The sequence below is a fragment of the Rousettus aegyptiacus genome, unplaced genomic scaffold, assembly GCF_014176215.1.
Source record: "Rousettus aegyptiacus isolate mRouAeg1 unplaced genomic scaffold, mRouAeg1.p scaffold_m13_p_10, whole genome shotgun sequence".
NCBI classification, from domain to species: Eukaryota; Metazoa; Chordata; class Mammalia; order Chiroptera; family Pteropodidae; genus Rousettus; species Rousettus aegyptiacus.
Window position 1 is genome coordinate 65,000,475 of NW_023416285.1, and position 19,308 is coordinate 65,019,782.

The 19,308-nt window shown below is 41.2% G+C and overlaps 1 protein-coding gene and 1 pseudogene across 7 annotated transcripts in view; one reads left to right on the plus strand and one right to left on the minus strand.

Moving 5' to 3' along the window:
• Nucleotides 1-19,308, plus strand: part of LNX1 (ligand of numb-protein X 1) — a 159,938-nt gene that overhangs the window by 73,053 nt on the left and 67,577 nt on the right. Inside the window, exon 1 of one of the 7 annotated variants that reach the window (XM_016119596.2) lies at nt 13,730-14,485. The exons of the other annotated variants lie outside the window; for them this stretch is intronic. Coding sequence (XP_015975082.2) covers nt 14,394-14,485 — 92 coding nt within the window. The 5' untranslated portion in view covers nt 13,730-14,393. Of the gene's footprint in view, nt 1-13,729; nt 14,486-19,308 lie in introns of those variants that run through there. 7 annotated transcript variants of the gene reach the window in all.
• Nucleotides 8,233-8,351, minus strand: LOC118609054 (annotated as a pseudogene).

Consider the following 19,308-nt stretch of genomic DNA (forward strand, 5'->3'; position numbering starts at 1 on the left):
GGCCTATTTCTCTGTCTTCTTCTTGGCAACAAATGAAGGGATTCATTCAAAATAAGAAACAGTTTAGTTGTCAATTGTCCTAGTTCAGTGTAAAAAAAAGCATGTGATACAGTTGTGTTGTGTGTGTGTGTGTGTGTGTGTGTGTGTTTATAGGGATTTTTTTATGGTAAAATATACATAATATAAAATTTACCATTTTAACAATTTTAAATGTACCGTTCAGTGGCATCAACTACATTCACATTGTTGTCCATCCCTCACCACCATCCACCTCCAGAACTTTTTTCATCTTCCAAAACTGAAACTCTGTACCCATTCAACAAAAAATCCCCATTCCTTCCTCTCTAGCCCCTGGTAACCACCATTCTACTTTCTGTCTCTATGGATTTGACCACTCTGGGAACCTAAAAAAGGAGAAATCATTCAGTATTTTCCCTCTTTTGATTGGTTTATTTCATATGTGTGCATTTTGAAATGTAGAAGAAACTGGAAAGATCCAGTGATCAGCTTTCTCTGAGGCTCATGGTGCCCACAAAGATTTTCTGGTAGGCATTGCTTATCTTTTCACATAAGAAAAAAATGTTTCCCTAAATGAACCACAATTATTAGAATCTCCTCTGTATGGGAACTGGCGAAACTCAACTGTTCTTTGAAAAGATATGAAGTATTTCCAACTAAGTTTTAAAATGAGAAATTTGGAACAATTTTGTCCTTCAAGCAACTTACTCTGTGAGCTTTTTAGTCAAGGTGAACATGCTGGAGGCAATGGTTGATGCCTCCACTGGTGGTCAATGTCACCTACTTCACCTGTCCATCTCTTATTTTGTCCATTTACATTATCATGTTCCTGGACATTCTCGTGTAGATAGCCTCAGGGCAGCCCTGGGCCTTGTTTCAAATGAGGTACTCTCTTAGAACATTTAAGGTGCTTACTAAAAGATGAACGATAATACTATAATCATTTTGTAAGAGGAAATTTGGAAGCGGGTGTTTATCTTGTTTATCTTGGTTTCTGTCATGGCAAGAAGCAGGTGCAGGTGTTTGTTCTAAATGTTACATTCCTTAGGTCATGAATCTGAGTCTTTTTCTTTTGGGACATGCAGATTCTCTAATGTGGAAGTTTGCATCCAAAGCAATGATTGAGTGTAGCGCTTCACACATGTTTTCTATACCAATTATGTCAGTGAACATCCTCAAGATGTTGAGCCAAATGCGTCTAACTTGGGTGTGTGGGTTACCTCTGACTTTTTGTTATTGTTAGTGTTGAAACTAGGATGCCTCTCTTCTCTGGTGGTCCAGTAGGAGATTTGGCCAGAGGAGAAGGGTAAGGGAATCTCTTTGTGCCTTTTTAAAAAACAATTTTTATTATTTTTTAATTATAGTTCACATATAATATTATATTAGTTTCAGGTGTACAACATAGTGATTATACATTTATATAATTTATGAAGAGATCACCTGATAAATCTAGTAGCCATCTGACACAATGCAGTTATTACAGTATTACTGACTATATTCCTTATGCTATACTTTATATCCCTATGACTATTTTGTAGCTATCGATTTGTACTTCTTAATTGCTTCCTCCTTTTTACCCACTCTCTTCTTCTCATCTGTTGACCAACAAAATATTCTCTGTATTTATGAGCTATGATTTTATTTCTATTTTGTTTGTTTATTTTGTTCTTTAGATTCCACAGGTAAGTGATATCATAAGGCATTTGTCTTTCTCTGTCTGACTTACTCTACTCAGCATAATACCCTCTAGGTCCACTCATGTTGTTGCAGATGGCAAGATTTCATTCTTTTTAATGGCTGAATAATATCCCATTGTATATAGGTGCCTCCTCTTTTTTAGCCATTCATGCATTGATGGACACCCAGGTTGCCTCTGTATCTTTGCTATTGGAAATAATGCTGCAAGGAACATATGGATTCATGTATCCTTTCAAAGTGGTATTTGAAGTTTCTTCAATAAATACCCAGAAGTGGGATTACTGGGTTCATCTTGTCTCTTATTATAGCCTTTGCCTTAAAGTCTCTTTTGTCTATAAATATTGCTATCCCAGCTTTTCTTGTTGTTTCCATTTTCACGAAATATCTTTTTCTATCCTTTTCCTTTCAGTCTATGTCTTGTCTTTCTACCTTAAGTGAGTCTTTTATAGCAGCACATGTGAGGGTCTTGTTTTCTTATCCATTCAGCCACCCTATTTTTTGATTGGAACATTTAATCTATTTACATTTGATAGATATGTAGTTATTGCCATTTTGTTAAACATATTTTTGTCTTTTTTTTCTCTTCCTCCTTCTCTTCCTCCTCCTACTCAAAATTCCCCTAACATTTCTTGTAATACTGCTTTGGTGTTGATGAACTTTAGAGATCTTTATCTGTCCTTTGATCCTAAATGATAGCCTTGCTGGGTAATCTTGGTTGTAGGGCCTTGGTTTTCATCACTTGAATATTTTATGTCAATCCCTTCTGGCCTGCAAAACGTCTGTTGAGAAATCAGCCGACAGTCTCATAGGAGCTTCCTTTTAGGTTATTAATTGCTTTTCTCTAGCTGCTTTTAAGATCCTCCCTTTAACTTTTGGCATTTTAATAATGATGTGTCTTCGCGTGGGTTTTTTTGGGTTCATCTTATTTGGGACTCTCTGTGCTTCCTGGGCTTGTGTGTTTATTTCCTTCACCAAGTTAGGAAAGTTTTCCAACATTATTTCTACAGATAGGTTTTCAATTCCTTGCTCTCTCTCTACTCCTTCTAAGTGATGATGCAAATGTTGGTATGCTTGATGTTGTCCCAGAGGTGCCTTAAACTACCCTAATTTTTTGGATTCTTTTTTCTTGTTGCTGTTTGATTGGGTGTTTTTTGCTACCTTATCTTCTAAATCACTGATTTGATCCTCTCTTTCATCTAATCTACTATTGATTCCCTCTAATGTGTTCTTTATTTCAATAATTATAGTCTTCATTTCTGACTGGTTCTTTTTTATGTTTTCTACTTCCAGTTTTACATTTTATATCTCTTTGTTAAAGTTCTCACTGAGTTCCTCTACTCTTCCCCTAAGTTCATTGAGCATCCTTATAACCAGTGTTTTGAACTCTTCATCTGGTAGATTGGTTATCTCCATTTTGTTTAGTTCTTTTTCTGGAGCTTTGTTCTATTCTTTTACTGGGGACATGATACTTTGTATTAGGTAGGGCTGCTTTGTCTCCTGGTCTTAGTAGAATGGCCTTAGGTAGTAGGTGTCCTATGGGACCCAGTGGAGCAGTCTTCTTGGTCACCTGAGCCAAGTGCTTCCGGTGTGTTCCTTATATAGGTTCTGTGTGACCTCCTGTTGTAGATGAGCCTTGGTTGCTATTTATACATCAGTGGGAGGGATTGCCCCTCAGGATGATTGGTTGTAAGGACCGGTTGTGACTACAGGGGAAGAGCTGTTGCTCTATAGGCTGACCCTACAGAGCAGGATTCACTTTAGCAAGGCTCTAGTGCTTCCTCAGCCTGCCTTTTGGGTGTGTTGTCCTTAGATGCTATCCCAGGTGGTGCTCCTGCTTGGTCTGAAACTGGCTACAGGTCATGCTTGTCCTGGGGCCTCCTAGGAGGTGCCCCACTACAGGCCAAGTTCAGCTGCAACCTGTGCATTTCCTAGAGTCACCTGGCATGATCCACCAAGAAATCTGCAGATGGCTGCCAACTGCATGAGGCTTGGAGGTGCCTTAATGGCCAAGCCACAAACTGAGGTTGGCTGCCACTAGTGCCAAGCTTGGGGCCACTTAGCAAACAGTATGGGGCATACAGAGGCCAGATACTGCTTGTTTGGGGTTTGTGACCCTTTGAGAGCTGTTAGGAAAGTCCACAGCCTGAGACGAGAGAGGCCATCTGTATGGAAAAGGCAATAGAAGTGTCTTAGATGGGTCCAGAAGTTGGGTGAAGCTGGACCTAAGGGAATCACCAGTGCAGGGTAACCTGTGTTAGCCAAATTGATGGAGACTCAGATATGGCAGCTGCTTGCAGCTGCACACTGGGAGCAGGGAAGGTTCAACAAAGAAGGAATGGCTTCTGCCAGAATTTCTGTCTGAGAGAAAGCTGCCCTTCCAGCCATTGCCCTGTAGCCAGACAGTTCAGTTCCTCCCCGTATGTCTCTGGCACCTTTCGAGCTGCTGCCCCAGCACTGGAGATCAGAGCAAGTAAGTAGCAAGTAAGTCTATCAGCAAGTAAGTCTGTGTGGGGGCCTTGTGTGATTGGTGCTTGTGACTTCTGCAGCCCTCCATCTCACTCAGCCACAATCTCTGCTGTTTTTCACAGCCCTAACTTGTGGGGACTTCTCTTCTCAGGCCTGGAACCCTGAATTGGGGAGCCTGGTGTGGAGCTGGGACCCCTCATTTTTCCAGAGGGAACCTCTGCAGCCAAGCTATCCCTCTCGATTTTTAACTAGCACCCACAGGTGTGACCAGCCTGTTTCGCATTTATGCCTTTCCTACCAGTATAGAGGTGGCTTCTTCTGTATATTTACAGTTGTAGAACTTTTGTTCAACTCGACTTTGGGTAATTCTCAATGATGGTTGTTCTGTAGTTTAGGTGTAATTTTGATATGGCCATGAGTGGAAGCAAGCAGTGTTTAACTACTCCACCATCTTGACCGGAAGTCTTTCGTGACTTTTGATGAAAATTTTACCCAGGACGCAGAGGTATTGTCTGGAGAGAACTAGTTTTGGGGTCAAAGGTGAGGTAGGTGTTGCAGCTGCTGGTGCAGAGTCACGGCTAAAACTGAGGCCTTAGGGGATAGAGGAGCTGAGAAACATGAGGAGAAAAGTCCCTAATAGCTCCCTCCACACATCACATTTTCATGTTCCTGTGTTGTTATAATCTATACATTTGTGTTTGGGAGCTCTATTAATTTCCATTTGCTGTTATAACAAGTGATCACAAACTTAATGGCTTAAAACCACGTAAACGTGTTATACTATCATTCTGAGGGGTAGAAGTCCAACATGGGTCTCAAGGTACTAACATCAAGGTGTTGAAAGGGCTAGTTTCTTTTGGCTCAAGAGGAAAATTGCTTTCCTTGTCTTTTCAAGCTTCTGGAAACCACCCGCTTTTCTTGGCTTGTGGCCCCTTTCTCCATCTTCAAAGTCAGCAGTATAGAATCTTCCAGTCTTTCTCTCTCTGACCTCTGCTTCCATCATTGCATCTCCTCTGTGGCTCTGACTCTCCTGCTTCCCAATTACAAGTAAACTTGTGATACATTGGGATCTAATCAATGGATCCACCCGAATAATCCAGGATCATTTCTTCATCTCAAGATTCGCAATTTAGTCATATCTGCAAAGCCCCTTTTGCTGTGTGAGGTAACGTATTCACAGGTTCTGAGGATTAGGAGGTAGGCAGGTAGGCATCTTGTTGGTAGTGCTTATTCTGCCCACCACAGGAATTTTGCAGGGGAAGGGTAAGAGATGAAAGAGAGAGAAAGAAAGAAATGGTAGTCCTCTCTGAAGTGAAAGTGAAAACCCAGCAGTTCCTCCTTATTCCCTCTAAACTGATTTTGGTCTAGAAATATTACTAAAAATAGGAATAATGTGGCACATAGATCTGAGAGCAAGGCCAGAACAGAAGTGGGGCAGGGGGAGGCCTGAGAAGGGGTACTGGGTACCTATATGGGCTCCAGAAGAGAGATGACACAAGCACCTGAAATGTCCAGAGTGGGAATTTCATTCAGCCACCCACACAGGCTGCATGACCCCCACACCTCAAGGAAGCCTGGGATAAAGGCTTAATGAACACTCAGGTGATAATGATATGCACATTTGAAAAACAACAGTGAGGAAAGAACCCAAAACTAACTGAAATCACCTCTCTGAGTTGCGGCTTCAGAGTCCTTCACAGGTGCCCATCAGCAGCTCTCTGTGGAGGGGGGATCTCCCATGTAAAGGAGGTGTGGGGCCTCAACACTTGCTCTTGATCCTCTCCACACTTCAGCTTCCTAAGTAGGTTGAAACCAACATTTCCAAAAATATGTTATATATGTTAGTCATCAAATGCTTAATATATACTTCCTTTCCTCCCACCCACCCCTGACACTTCATTGGCAAGGATTAAGAATTTGGAGCTAATCCAGAACCTGACTCCAGATCCCTCTTGGGCCTTGGGCCTGTGACAAGGCCAATAGACCACCTCTTCCTCCCCTCAGAAGTGATATGAAGATTAAGTAGTCACTACTTCTAGAGTCCCTCAAACTGGAAAAATTAAGATGTTACAAGGTGGGGAGTGGTTTTCTTACATTTCTATACAAGACTTCAGATTGGTGGCTGCTTGTAGGGGAGTGCTGTCATATGTTTATGCTAGAAGATAGCTTTGTTTATAAATTACACATCTTGATTTCAGCATTTAAAATGTAATGAGTTAAAAAATTTCTTTGGTTTATGACACAGTTAGAAATACAAACTAGTCAGGCTGAGAGTCTACCTAGTATGAAGAACTTAGCTTTAACTCTGGTTGAAAACCAGCACGTAACTGAAATGCATCCACACGTTCCCTTCCAGTGGGTCCAGGGGAGTTCACAGTCCAAGCTCCATGGGGAAGTCCATGTTTCGATTTCTACACCTACAAAATGGGAATTTATTTCAATTGGCTCCCTGAATACAAAGCTTTTACATAAATAATCACATTTAGAATGTTTCCATCCTACCTCTAGAAAAGAGCAGGTGATAGAGAGCCAAGGTCTCAGTTCACAGCCTGTCGGTGGGACCATGCTAATAATAACAGTGCACTTGAGTCAGGGATGCAGGCAAGCAGCATCTCATCTGTAAACAAATGCTGCCTGTTTTCTCCAGAATTTGCGTCATTTATAAACATTATTATCTAATTACTTCAGATCCTGCATTGAATGTAAATCCTTAAGTAAAATATTTAGGACCAACTGTGGGTATGCATGACTGGCTGGTCCAGCAACTGCTTGGACAAATGTTTCTGACTTCCTACTAGAGAGCTTTCCTATGGGAGTAAATCTGAGTGTGTGAACGAATTTTTTGGAATCTTCTGGCTAATTCCATGGACTTCTGCCCTCTAAGATGCTTGCAGACTGCCATAACATGGGTCTACCACAAAGAATTCCCATGAGGGTGAGGGGCCTGCTGAGCAGAACAGCAGCCTTCCACACCAAAGGATGTTGTCAGTAGACGTAAGCAGGGCACTGCAGAGGATCAATTCAACGTGTCTCTCTTGACCCAGACCATCAGACAGTGTGTGGAGGTGAAACTTTCACTCTTGATCCTGAGTAAGAGTTAATCTTAGGCTCAAGATTACATCTTTGTTGTGTAATATCATCATCTGCATATGTAATATTTATCAAGGATCCACAATAGGCCAGGCCCTAAATCAAAGAAAAATCTATACAAGCCGTGATTTCTGCCTCTGGTGAAATTACTTTCTAAAGATAAAAGAGAGAAATTGAAAATACACACACATTGAACTATTTCATAAGGTAAATCACTTTGCCCTTAACACAGTTTCTCTCTTGTGGAAGATATTAAAAATGGGAGATAATAAAGTTGACCCTTCTGAAGTATTTACCAGCATGAATAAAGAGATTATTGTTCAATGTTTTGAAATCAGCCCAAATGAAAATGCAATGTAGTTGGCACACCTGCCTGAAGGCTCTCTGGGGTTATTTTCTTGATTAACTTTGTACTCAGTATCCTGAGAGTTTATTTCTCTAAAGAGTTACCCTGGAACCTCTGTTGACCTTTACTTCTATCAGGGGTCCTTTGCTATAGCATGATTAGTACGACACAGGCTCGGCTAGCTGTCTACAGTGCAGGAAAGATTTTACTGCCAAAATGAAGGTCTACGGGAGTGTTCCCCTAGGAAAGGTGGGTAGGTTACAAGTCTTGTTGGTCATTGCAGTCTGGCTCAACATCTCCACTATAACTTGACTTACTTCCTTCATGTAACTTTCAAACCCTGAACCCAACTTTTTCCTGGCCCTAGCTAGGTGAGAGCTGCTCTTTTAGCTCTTCTGTGCATGGAAGAAATGAGGCATTACTTTTTGAAAGAACTATTGAATTTCCATCAGATCATGCTCCAAGCAGTTTTTAAAGAAACAACATTCCCCTGGCACTCATTCCCAGAAATCTTTCTTACCTTTTTCCTTTCTTCATGGTCATTTATTATTCATCTGTATAAATGCTTAACTCTTGGTTAAGCCATGATTCTTGTAAAGTTTTTTTTTTTTTAACACCTACAGAACCTGATATTCCTAGGTGGTCTCCCATCCAAGTACTAACCAGACCCAACCCTGCTTAGCTTCTGAGATTAGACGAGATTGGGCACGTTCAGGGTGGCATGGCTGTAGACAAGTTTGAAGTCCTGTTTTGCTGACTTGTCTCTAATTAAGAAAGTTGGTCCAAAAAATTGACTCTTTAATAATCAGTAGATCTCCTTTCAAGGAGTTCAATGTTTAGTGAAAAGAGACAAGAAAACATGAAATAAAAGGTGACGTCTGAGATGACATTTAAAGGATAAATAGCACTTGGGCAAAACCTAGGGCCAAGGGTTAGGGTTAGGACTGTTTAATGGTAAGAAAGCTATAGAGAAATCCATAACCATTCGAAAGCAGGATTTTATTCCCACTTTATATTAGTTAGGATTACATCTGATGGAAGGAAATAGAAAATTCAGGTTATGTTGGTTTAACTATGTACAAGTTTTCTTTTTCTCATTTAACACAGTCTGGGGGTAGGAAGTCTATGACTAGCGTGAAGTTGCCATGATGCCATTAGGAATTCAGGCTCTTTCTGCTTCTCATATTGGCTTTTATTCTCAAATTTTTCACCTCATGATCTCAAAATGGCTGCTCAGACACCAGCATTACATCACATCCAAGTTCCAGGCAGAAAGAATCAGGTAGGAAGAACAAGGAATGGCAAAATACAACATACAAACTGAGACTCTATCTCTTAAAAAGCTCTCTGAAATGCCTGACTCAGTAATTTTTGCTTGTACCTCATTGGCCAGTATTGTATTACATGGCCACCCATCTGTGAGAGAGGCTAAATGCATTACCACCATGAGCAAAATCTGGGTTCTGTTAAAAGGGAGAGAAGATTAGATATTGGAGGCAACCAGCAGTTTTTACAATAGTGACATAAGCAACAACAAAAGATTATACCTTCATTTTTATATTACATTCATATCCTTTTTTATATTACATTCATATCCATTTTTATATTACATTCATATTCTTTTTTTAGAATGTTGGAGAAGCAATCTGATATTTCCAAGATTATCAGAAACACAAGCCAGTACACTCTGAAGCGCAGAGCCTTCATTATATATCATGCCACTTATGAGTTGTGATCTATACCGTTGAGCATGCCCTGGGATCCTGAAACGCCATATTCAGAAAAGACTGGAACATATCATATCCCTAGTAGTGCAGGAAGAAAGAAAGGACAAGAAGAGAATAACAAAACCTCTTAGAGATAGGTGCTAAGCCGCCAGCTAGGCTTGTTTACTATTATTAGTAATTATTAATAACAATATTTATACAATAGCTAACACTCATTGAGCCCTTTGTTCTTTATAGGCATTATCGCATTCCACCTCATGACAACACTAGGAGTCAAGCCTCATTATTATTGTCTTCCTTTTACAGAGAAGGATACGGAAGTTCTGAGAGGTTAAATAGCATGCTCAGTGTCACACAGCTAGTATGTGGCAGAGCTTAGGTTCAAACTCAAGCCTGGAGCATTACATACAAAACCTAACTTCCTTTTTACTGTTCTCTACCAGCTCTAACTCATTCTTGCATACCTGATGTTAAGGGAATAGAATTCAAATTAGGACCTCAACAAAATTAATTAATATATGTCATGTTTTATCAAGGTTGTTTATCTTGGATCTAAACTGTAGAAAGCAAGTGTGCTCATTCTAAGAGTCTACTATATTTAAATACTTTTAAACCTGCCTCAGGTAAATGCAGATCTCTGATCCTAAATTCCCACTTACTACACGGTTTATTGCAGTTGCCCTTATCCCATAGATTTTTCTTTCTTCTTTTTTTAAAGTTTGTTATAGAACCTATAATTTTATTTTGCTTGTATTATGTTGTTTTATGACCACATATACATGTATGTGTGTGTGTGTGTGTGTGCGCGTGTGTGTGTGTCTGGTGTGCATGTGTACGCAGACACAGAAGGGGAACTTGTATTTCATTGGTGAATAAAATATTGTTGCTGTAGCCTAAGATATATTGATATCATATATCATAAAGTTGATATGCTTGTATCAGAGGCTGCCTCTTTATTTGCCTAAAATCTATGAGAATTTAAGATCTTATGTTAAATACTTTTTTTGAACACTTTATGAAATATTTCAAAAATACAGAACAGTTAAAATAAATTTACAGTGAATACCCATATATCTATCACCTGATTGTCCATTAACATTTTGCTATACTTAATTTATTAATAACTACCCATCTCTCTATTTTTCCCCCTCAATTCTCTTAATTTTTTATAATCATTTTTTATTTTCCAGTTATAGTTGGCACACAATGTTATATTAGTTTCAGGTATACAACATAGTGATTAGACATCTATATAACTCACAAAGTGATCAGCTCAATAAGTCTAGTGCCCCCCTAACACTATATACAGTTATTAAAATATTAGTGGCTATATTTCTTATGCTATACTTTCTATCTCCATGACTATTAGTAACTACCAGTTTGTATTTCTTAATTTCCTTCCCCTTTTTCACTGACTCCCTCAACCCCACTTCCATCTGGCAACCCTCAAAATGTTCTCTGTATATATGAGTTTTTTTCTGTTAGTTTGTTTGTTTGTTTTGTTCTTTAGATTCCACATATACATACAATCATATGGCATTTGTCTTCCTCTATCTGACTTATTCCACTCACTACACTACACTCTAGGTCATCATGTAATATCTTTTTCCCATCCCTTTACTTTTAGTCTGTGAATGTCTTTTACTCTGAAGTGAGTCTTTCGTGGGCAGTATGTGTAAGGGTCTTGTTTTCTCATCCATTCAGCCACCCTCTCTATTGCTTGAAGCACTTAATTCCTTTTCATTTGAAGTACTTGTTAATAGATATGTAGTTATTGCCATTCTTTATTCATATTTTTGCTACATAATTTTTCCTCTTAAAGACGTCCCTCAACATTTGTTGTAATGCTGGTTTGGTGTTGATAAATTCTTTTAGTTTATTTTTGTCTGGAAAGCCCTTTATCGCTACTCTAAATGATAGCTTTGCTGGATAAAGTATTCTTGTTTGTAGATCTTGGGTTTTCATCACGTTGACTATTTTGTACCAAGCACTTCTGTCCTGCAAAGTTTTTTTTTGAGAAATCAGCTGCCAATCTTATGGGTGTCCCTTGTAGGTAACTAACTGCTTTTCTCTTGCCGCTTTTAAGGTTCTCTCTTTGCATTTAACCTTTGGCATTTTAATTATGATGTGTCTTGGTGTGGGCCTCTTTGGGTTCCTGGTTTTGGAGACTCTCTGGGCTTCCTGGAATTTTGTGTCTATTTCCTTCACCAGGTTAGCGAAGTTTTCCATCGTTATTTCTTCAAATAGATTTTCAACTTCCTGATCTCCTCCATATGGTACCTCTATGATGCGAATATTATATTTCATGTTATTCCTTAGGCTCTTTATACAATCTTCATTATTTTGGATTTTTGTTGTTGTTGTCTTTTCGATTGGATATCCTTTGTTATCCCATCCTCTATTCCAGTGATTTGATCCTCCACTTTCTCCATTCTGTTGATTCCCTCTAATATGCTCTTCATCTCAGATATTGTATTCCTCATTTAAGACTGGTTTCCTTTTATAATTTCCATCTCCATTCTTATGTTTTTTATCTCTTTGTTAAAGTTCTCACTGAGTTCATCTACCCTTTCCCTAAGTTCCTTACTCATCTTAACAATCAGTGTTTTGAACTCTGCATCTGGTATATTGCTCGTCTCCATTTTGGTGAAATCTTTTTCTGAAGCTTTGTCCTATTCTTTCAAGTGAGACATGTTTCCTTGTCTCCTCATTTTGGCTACCTCCCTGTGTCTGTTTCTACATGTTAGGCAGGCTCCTAAGTCTCCCAGTCTTAGTAGAGTGACGTTATATAGTAGGTGTGCTGTGGGGTGCCTTGGCACAGACCTGAGAGGCATCCAGCTGTAGGCCAAGTTCATCCACAGCCTGTGCCCCTCTGGAGCCACCTGGTAAGAGTCACCAAGCAATCCACACATGGCTGCCACCCGTACTGAGCTTATAGGTGCATCAAGGGATCAAACTGAAACTGAGACTGGCTGCCACTAGTGCAGGGTTTGGGGCTACTCAGCAAGAGGTACAGGACATGCCAAAGCCAGATGCTGCTTCTTTGGGTTTTGTGATCATTTGAGAGCTTTTACAAAAGTTCGCAGCAGGGGCCAAGACAGCCCGTTTGTACGGAATAAAATCACTGGAAGAGGCTTGGGTGGGCCCACGGGTTGGGAAAGGCAGAGCCTCAGGTAATCCCCTGGGCTGAACGACCTGTGTTATCCAGGCCGATGGCACCTGTGTCCACGGGCTAGGAGCAGGGAGGGCTCAACAAAGGAACAATGGTTTCTGCCTACACCTCTGTCCAGGAGCCAGCCACCCCTCTAGCCCTCGCCCTTCATGAAGCCAATCAGTTCAGTGCCTCCCTGTATGTCCCTAGCACCTCTTGAGCAGCTGCCCTGGTGCTGGAGCTCAGAGCGAGTGAATCCATCAGCAAGTAAGGCCAGGTGTGGGCCCTTTAAGAGGAAGGTCTCTGCTTCCTGCAGCCCCTCATCTCACTTCAACCACATCCTCCACTGTTTTTCACTGCCAGAGGGACTTCTCTTCCTAGCATTGGAACTCCGAAGTGGGGAGCCCAGTGTGTGGCCAGGGACCCCTGACTCCTCAGGTTGGGGAGACAGCTCGGCAGCCAAGATAGCCCTTCTGATTCTCAAGTGCCACTCACGGTTGTGGGACTAGGCGCTTTACGTCTCCGCCCCTCCTACCTTTTTGAGGTGACCTGTTATTTGAAGTTACCTAGTTGTAGGGCTTCTGTTCAGCTAGACCTCTGGTAACACCACATACTCATTGCTCTGTAGTTTTGTTATAATTTCAGTGTGGTTGCTGGAAGAGGCATGTACAGCCTCGACCTTCTACACCATCGTGAATCTCCCAAAAGATTTTTCTTTTGGTCTTCTTCCTACCAAATGTAGTTTGCTGTAATTGCTTGGTTGTTATTAATGGAACTATCCCTTGGAGAATTTCTGTTAAGATTTAGGTCTTGAGTTGGAGAAATAGATTTTAATCTTCTTAAATATAGAGTAGAAGGAGAGGAGTTCTGGGGATTTCAGTGGCATGCCAGAGCTTAGGCATGCCAGAAGTCCTATTGTTAAATTAGTTTAGAATCACAGAACTTAAAACTGGATGAAATGCTGCTGAACCAGGCATATAAGGCACTGTTAGCTCCATTTCGAAGACAAAATGACTGAGCCTCAGGAGCTTAAATGAAACACCCAGGGTCTTACAGCTAGTGTCAGAGCTTAATTCACTTACTCAGGAGAAAGAGAAATGGAGTGCCCTTTTTCCTCACCAAACAGGAACCTATACATTGTTTGGACAGAACTTTATGTCTATCAAGGCTCTTTGTTATTCTCAAAGAGAGTGGCACAGTCCATTCTTATATAGGCACAGTTTTCAAAATCAGAAAGGAAGCCATCACTTCCCTTACATCTGTCAGTGTAGTCAGGACAGTGAAAGGTAAAATATATTAAATGTATATTCTAAATACACATTTAGAGATGCAGTTGGCTCATTTTTCACACTGTGCACAGTATCTGAAGGCTCACTTGGAGCTTAAATCTCCACGCTGTGTTTCCCAAGATGCTAATTTCGTACAGTGTCTTCCTGTAGCAAGCTGGAGGGCAGCTTTGGTTATTTGCTCATTCACACTGTGGGGTCTGAATGTGCCATGCTCATGCCCTCTTCCAACACAGTTTAGCTTCCAGCCCATCTGCTCCCAGCCAGTGATGTAAATGTACCAGCTGCTTCTCAAGAACCAGTCGGCATCCTGCAGGAGGGGGCAGGTCCCTTTCCGGGGCATCAGCCTGCTTGCTCTCAGCCTAAGCCCTCTTACCAACCATGGTTGGTCCCTCCGTTCTCCTATCTCCCCATCTGAGAATCAGAAGGAGCAATCCTCTTACAAGCCCATGATTTATTTATTAGCGTGGCTCGATCGAAGGGCTCTGAGTCAGATTCCTTATGATCTACTGACTGTGGGGACATGGCAAGTTTTGTGTAAAGGGGCTGGGCTGGGCCCCTGCAGCTGACAGAGAAGGTGGCCAAGAAGAAAGCAGCATCCTGCTTAGAAAATGAAGGCGCTTCTATTGCTGGTCCTGCCTTGGCTCAGCCCTGCCAACTACATTGACAATGTGGGCAACCTGCACTTCCTGTATTCAGAACTGTGAGTCCCCCTCTAACTGTGCCTGCCTGGGTCGGTGTATTGGGTATGTCGGGTGGGACCTGAGTCAGTTCCCCGGCTGGTATGTCTGTTTAGAGGAATAAATTCCATATACACTCGATGCAGTTGGACAAAACACCCTGCCAGCAGTTTAAAGCAGAGCTTAGCTGTCTGTGACTCCACAAAAAAAACACCATCTTACTGATGCGGTGCTTTCCCAACAGGCTTTTTTCTTTCTTTTTTCGTGCTTCTATGCCAACACTGTTTGGGTTTTTTTTTTTTTTTTTTTTTTTTTTTTTTTTTTGGTACTCCGCTTTTTCTCAATGTGTCTTCTCTTTCTTCCATAAATAGAACCTAAGAACAGAGCCTGCATGCACAGATCTGGAGTCTCTCTCGGGCATTTTTCATTGCAAATAGATATCCCTTTTTGAGACAGTTGGTCCCCATACCTGAAAACACATGTGGTATCAGTATAGGAGAACGATTGCCCTGTATATAATACATAATATACATTTTTATTTATGATAATTTTTAAACACAAGGAAGCAGAAAAAACTATACAGTGAATACCCATTTCCTGTCACCTAGATTTAATGATTAACACTTTGCTATCTTTGCTTCATTTATTTTATTTTTTACTAAAGTGGTTTGGAGTAAACTACAGTTATTACAACATTCCACCTCTAAATACTTCACAATGTAGCTCTAAGAAATAAAGATATTTCCTCCATGGCCTAAGTCTATTTTATAAGAGGAAATGACTCATGTCCCCATCCTCTATAATGATATTTTTCTGGCTCCTTTTGTTAGATGGCTTTAAAAGAGGATTGCAGATGGATGTGAACGGCTTCTAGCAATCATATAAAAAGTGCTGCTGTGTGTGCCTCAGTGTTTGAAGTATTTACAAAAATATATTTCTCCTTACTAACCAGACTGGTAAAAATAGCAAAGGTTGGCTTATGTGTAAATCAGAGTCAGTGGCAGATAAAAAGAGGGACCCTAAAAAAGAGATCTTAGGGCTTAGACTAGAAAAGCTGGTCTGGTCATATTTAGATAGGTATCCCTCCAGCCCCATGAATGTGTGGTGATAACCAGAAACTCTTTTGTAATTAGCCAGATTAACCAATTTGACCAGCGTAGTACATACTCAATAAATGATTGATAGCAGAAGAGCAAATGACCTAGGTCCTCGGAGGCAGGCCATTCATTTTGAGGACTCTACATTTCAGGATTACCTGGTCCTCCCTTATCGGAATGTAAGCCCAGTCCACCTTAGATGAGAAAGTTCGAAGAGAAAGTACCTGGCTTAAGCCTGTATAGTGAGCACCTCTGGGGTAATGACATTGTGGAAAATTTTCTAGAAAGATATACAATAGCAGAATTAATTAGATTGTAAAAAAAAAGTCCTGTTCTTCTCTCAACGAATACTAAAGTTGGTGTCTCAGAAATTTAGTGCCTAAGCATCCCATCTTCCAGCCCCTGTTGCCCACCCCCATTCCCCTTTATGCCATCCTTGTTAATTACTGTATTTGTTTCCTAGGGGTGCTGTAACAAATTACCACACATTTGGTGACCTAAAACAATGGAAGTTTATTCTCTCACAGTTCTAGAGGCCAGAAGCTTGAAATCAAGGTGTCAATGGGGTCATGCTCCCTGTGAAGGCTCTAGGAGAGAATCCCTTTCTTGCCTTTTCAGTTTCTAGTGGTTCCAGGTGTTCCTCAGTTTGTGGCTGCAAAACTCCAATCTCTCCCTCCATCTTCACATCACCTTCTCGCCTACGTCCTCTTCGATTCTATGTCTTCTCTTTTTATAAAGAGACTTAAGGCTCACCTGGATAATCCAGGATGATCACATCTTGAGATCCTTAGCTTAATAGCATCTGTAAGACCCTTTTCCCAAATAAGGTCACATTCACAGCTTCCAGGTGCACATCTTTTGGGTGCCATCATGTAACCTACTGCAGGTGCTACTAAGGAGCTTGTCCTTTGAGTTACTATCAGTTTTACAGCCTAATTAAAGGAAGGCTCTTACTTTTCTTCGAGTACATGAATCCAAGGCAATTTTTCTATTGAATAAACGAATGGACACAAGCAGTCTATTCTATCCAAAATGTGAAGCAATCCAGGAAGCATGGTGCCAGGAATTTGCCAAGACACTGTTCTTAAACTAATTTAACAGAACTTTCGGGAAGCTTTCGATTGTTGGAGAGGCTTTATGAGAGAAGCCTGTGCAGCTATTATCTAATGAACTAATCAGTGAATTAATGACATTTCAAGTACTGTGGCAGGTGCTATAAGGAACACGGCAGTAAGAAATTAGGCATGGTACTTGCCCAAGTTGTCAGTGAAATGTATACACATAAGAACTATAAACAATGATCCAAGGCTTAAGGGGGCAAGTCTTTTAAAAAAAGAAAGAAAGAGTAGGTAATAAGTTGAGAAGAGTTGGAGATTGTCCATTTCAATAAACTTAGACAGGGAAAGCTTGTGGAGAGGTTGAGGATTTGAGCTGAATCTCGAAGTAATTAGGGAGCAATAAGGGAGAATCAGGGATGGAAAGAGAAAGCATTTCAGGCAGAGTAAATAGCACTGGCAGAAAGGTTAGAGGGAGGCTATAGCTATGACTTTGGAAAGTCACCAAAGCTTTGAAAAACGGTCATTGAGAGCAGTAAGTGGGATGCTGGGTCCGTGTGGCATCCTTGGGAAAGGGGCCATGGTGTGGTGGCTGCATGGCCCTGCGATAATGAGATCCCTCCCTCTCTACCGTAAGCTGCTGGGTTCTCGAAGGCAGAGCTGGGCATATTCCCTGGGAAAGCCAGTCTTCTTCCTGCCATTTTCCTCTGAGTGTGACTATCCCAGTCTGAGTCCTGTTCCTGTGGGGCCCAGCTGGAAAACTGACGCTAATGGAGTCAAATTAACATGTGGCCCAGAGGGTTCTTGGATGCCTACAGGAACCAAGCAGGAGTTAAACATAGGAATTATTTGGGTATAAGACAAAAGGGAGTGGTGAGGCCTCTGGCCAACTGCAAGGAATATAGTATGTATGCAATGTCTAAAAGCATTCAAATTCAACCTAACACAAAATCAAACAAAAACACTTTGTCCGATCCAGTCAATCATTCTGCCTGCCCAGTTTGGCCTTGAGGGCCAATAGTTTCTAACTCTAGGCGGCTCCCTTGCCATCTGTTGCCAAGACCCAGAGGAATGAATTCCACAGGAGATGTCTAAAAACAGTATTTGGTGTGGAGTCTCCACGTTAGGCGGCAGGGAGTCTAGGACTGACTGCTCTCGGGGGCTGCAAAGAACATGGCATAGTATAAAGGGAAATGCCCTCATTCTCGACTCCTGTGAACTCTCCCTCCTTCTCAATTTCCTAGACCCCAAAGTGAATCTAGGAAACAGACTTTTTGTTTCTCATGGATATGTGCATGGATACAGCCTGCTCATCTTTCCTGGGCCTGTTTACAGCTCCTCATGTGATAGGACTTTTGGGTAAAGTCCTTAGAACAGCTTGAGTTCTGAGGACAACACACAAAGGAACTGAGGGCTGGGTTGGTTTTTTAAAATGCAGATGCTTGGGCTCCAAACCAAACCTACCAAAACAAAAATCTTTCAGGGCGGGGTAGAGGGGGGCATTTATTTTCATTCTTAAGCAACCCAGATGATCCTTACAGGGCCCATCCCAGTTTCATTCTTAACAAGGTTCCCAGGTGATCCTTATAGTCATTACAATTTAAGAACCTTTAGATGCATCTTGGATGCCAAACCACCCTGACCTCCCTTGTGGGTCATCAGCAGGCTCTGTGTTTGCTTCCTCTACCAGGTCAGTCTTCATAGAGAGAGCTTAGGATGTATTAATTCTGTACTCCCAACTTCGGCACAGCCCAGGATGTGAGTTTACCTTATATCTTGGTCAGTTCCTAAATGTTGCAAGCTGTAGAAAAGAAGACCCTGGTTTAGTTTCTGTGGAAAGGAGTGTGATCTTGATGATGACGTAAGCTAGCTTCATCACAGGGGCTGCAGAAAGCAGCACCACGGTCCAATAACTAAGATGGTCGGTGCTCTGGTCAGTGATCTCCTGTGGTTTTTATAACATTTCTTTAAATATTTGGTTTGGTAAGAATTCCAGGGGAAAATCTTAGAGTTCGGCGAGGTGATAAGATGCACTTTATGGTACACACTCAACTCTCAAAAACCATTTACAGAAAATTGAAAGGGGCTTGTCATTTTCCCCCTACCTTTAAATTCCTAGCCCTGTAACCCTTGGAAATACTTCTCACTTTTGTGTCATATTCTAGTGGATCTGTGTTTATGCTCATGGAATAATGTCTGAATGAGTTTTGAATAGGTACATAGTAAGCGGGAGCCCTACTTTTCGAGAAGACAACTGTCCTTTGCTTTAGGGACCCAGTCATCACCAAAACAGCTAGTCTAGTCACTAAAGGATGACAGGTCCTGAAACTAGTGCTACTTCCATAGCCATATGCCTTCTAAGAAAGTCGGGAAATGCTGGCTCTCTTTCTAGCTTATAGTAAAAAAGTTAGGATTGTAAATGTAATCACTATGAACAGTATTCATGCCGGTATCCAGAGGGAAAAATTATTAGTCCCTGACTCTGATAGAGATAGTAGTTCTAAGCAGGTAAGGTTTATTCCCACTAGAGTTTTGTGCTCTGAAAACTAAAATGAGTGGCTCCGATTTCGCAACTTGAATCATTTAGGGCTGTGGATGGACGAGGTCTCCTGGATAAACTGCCAAGAGCAATAGGAGTTAGGAGGCAGTCCTGTGTGTGTGCTTCCTGGAAAGTGGGGTGAGGCACAGAAGTCA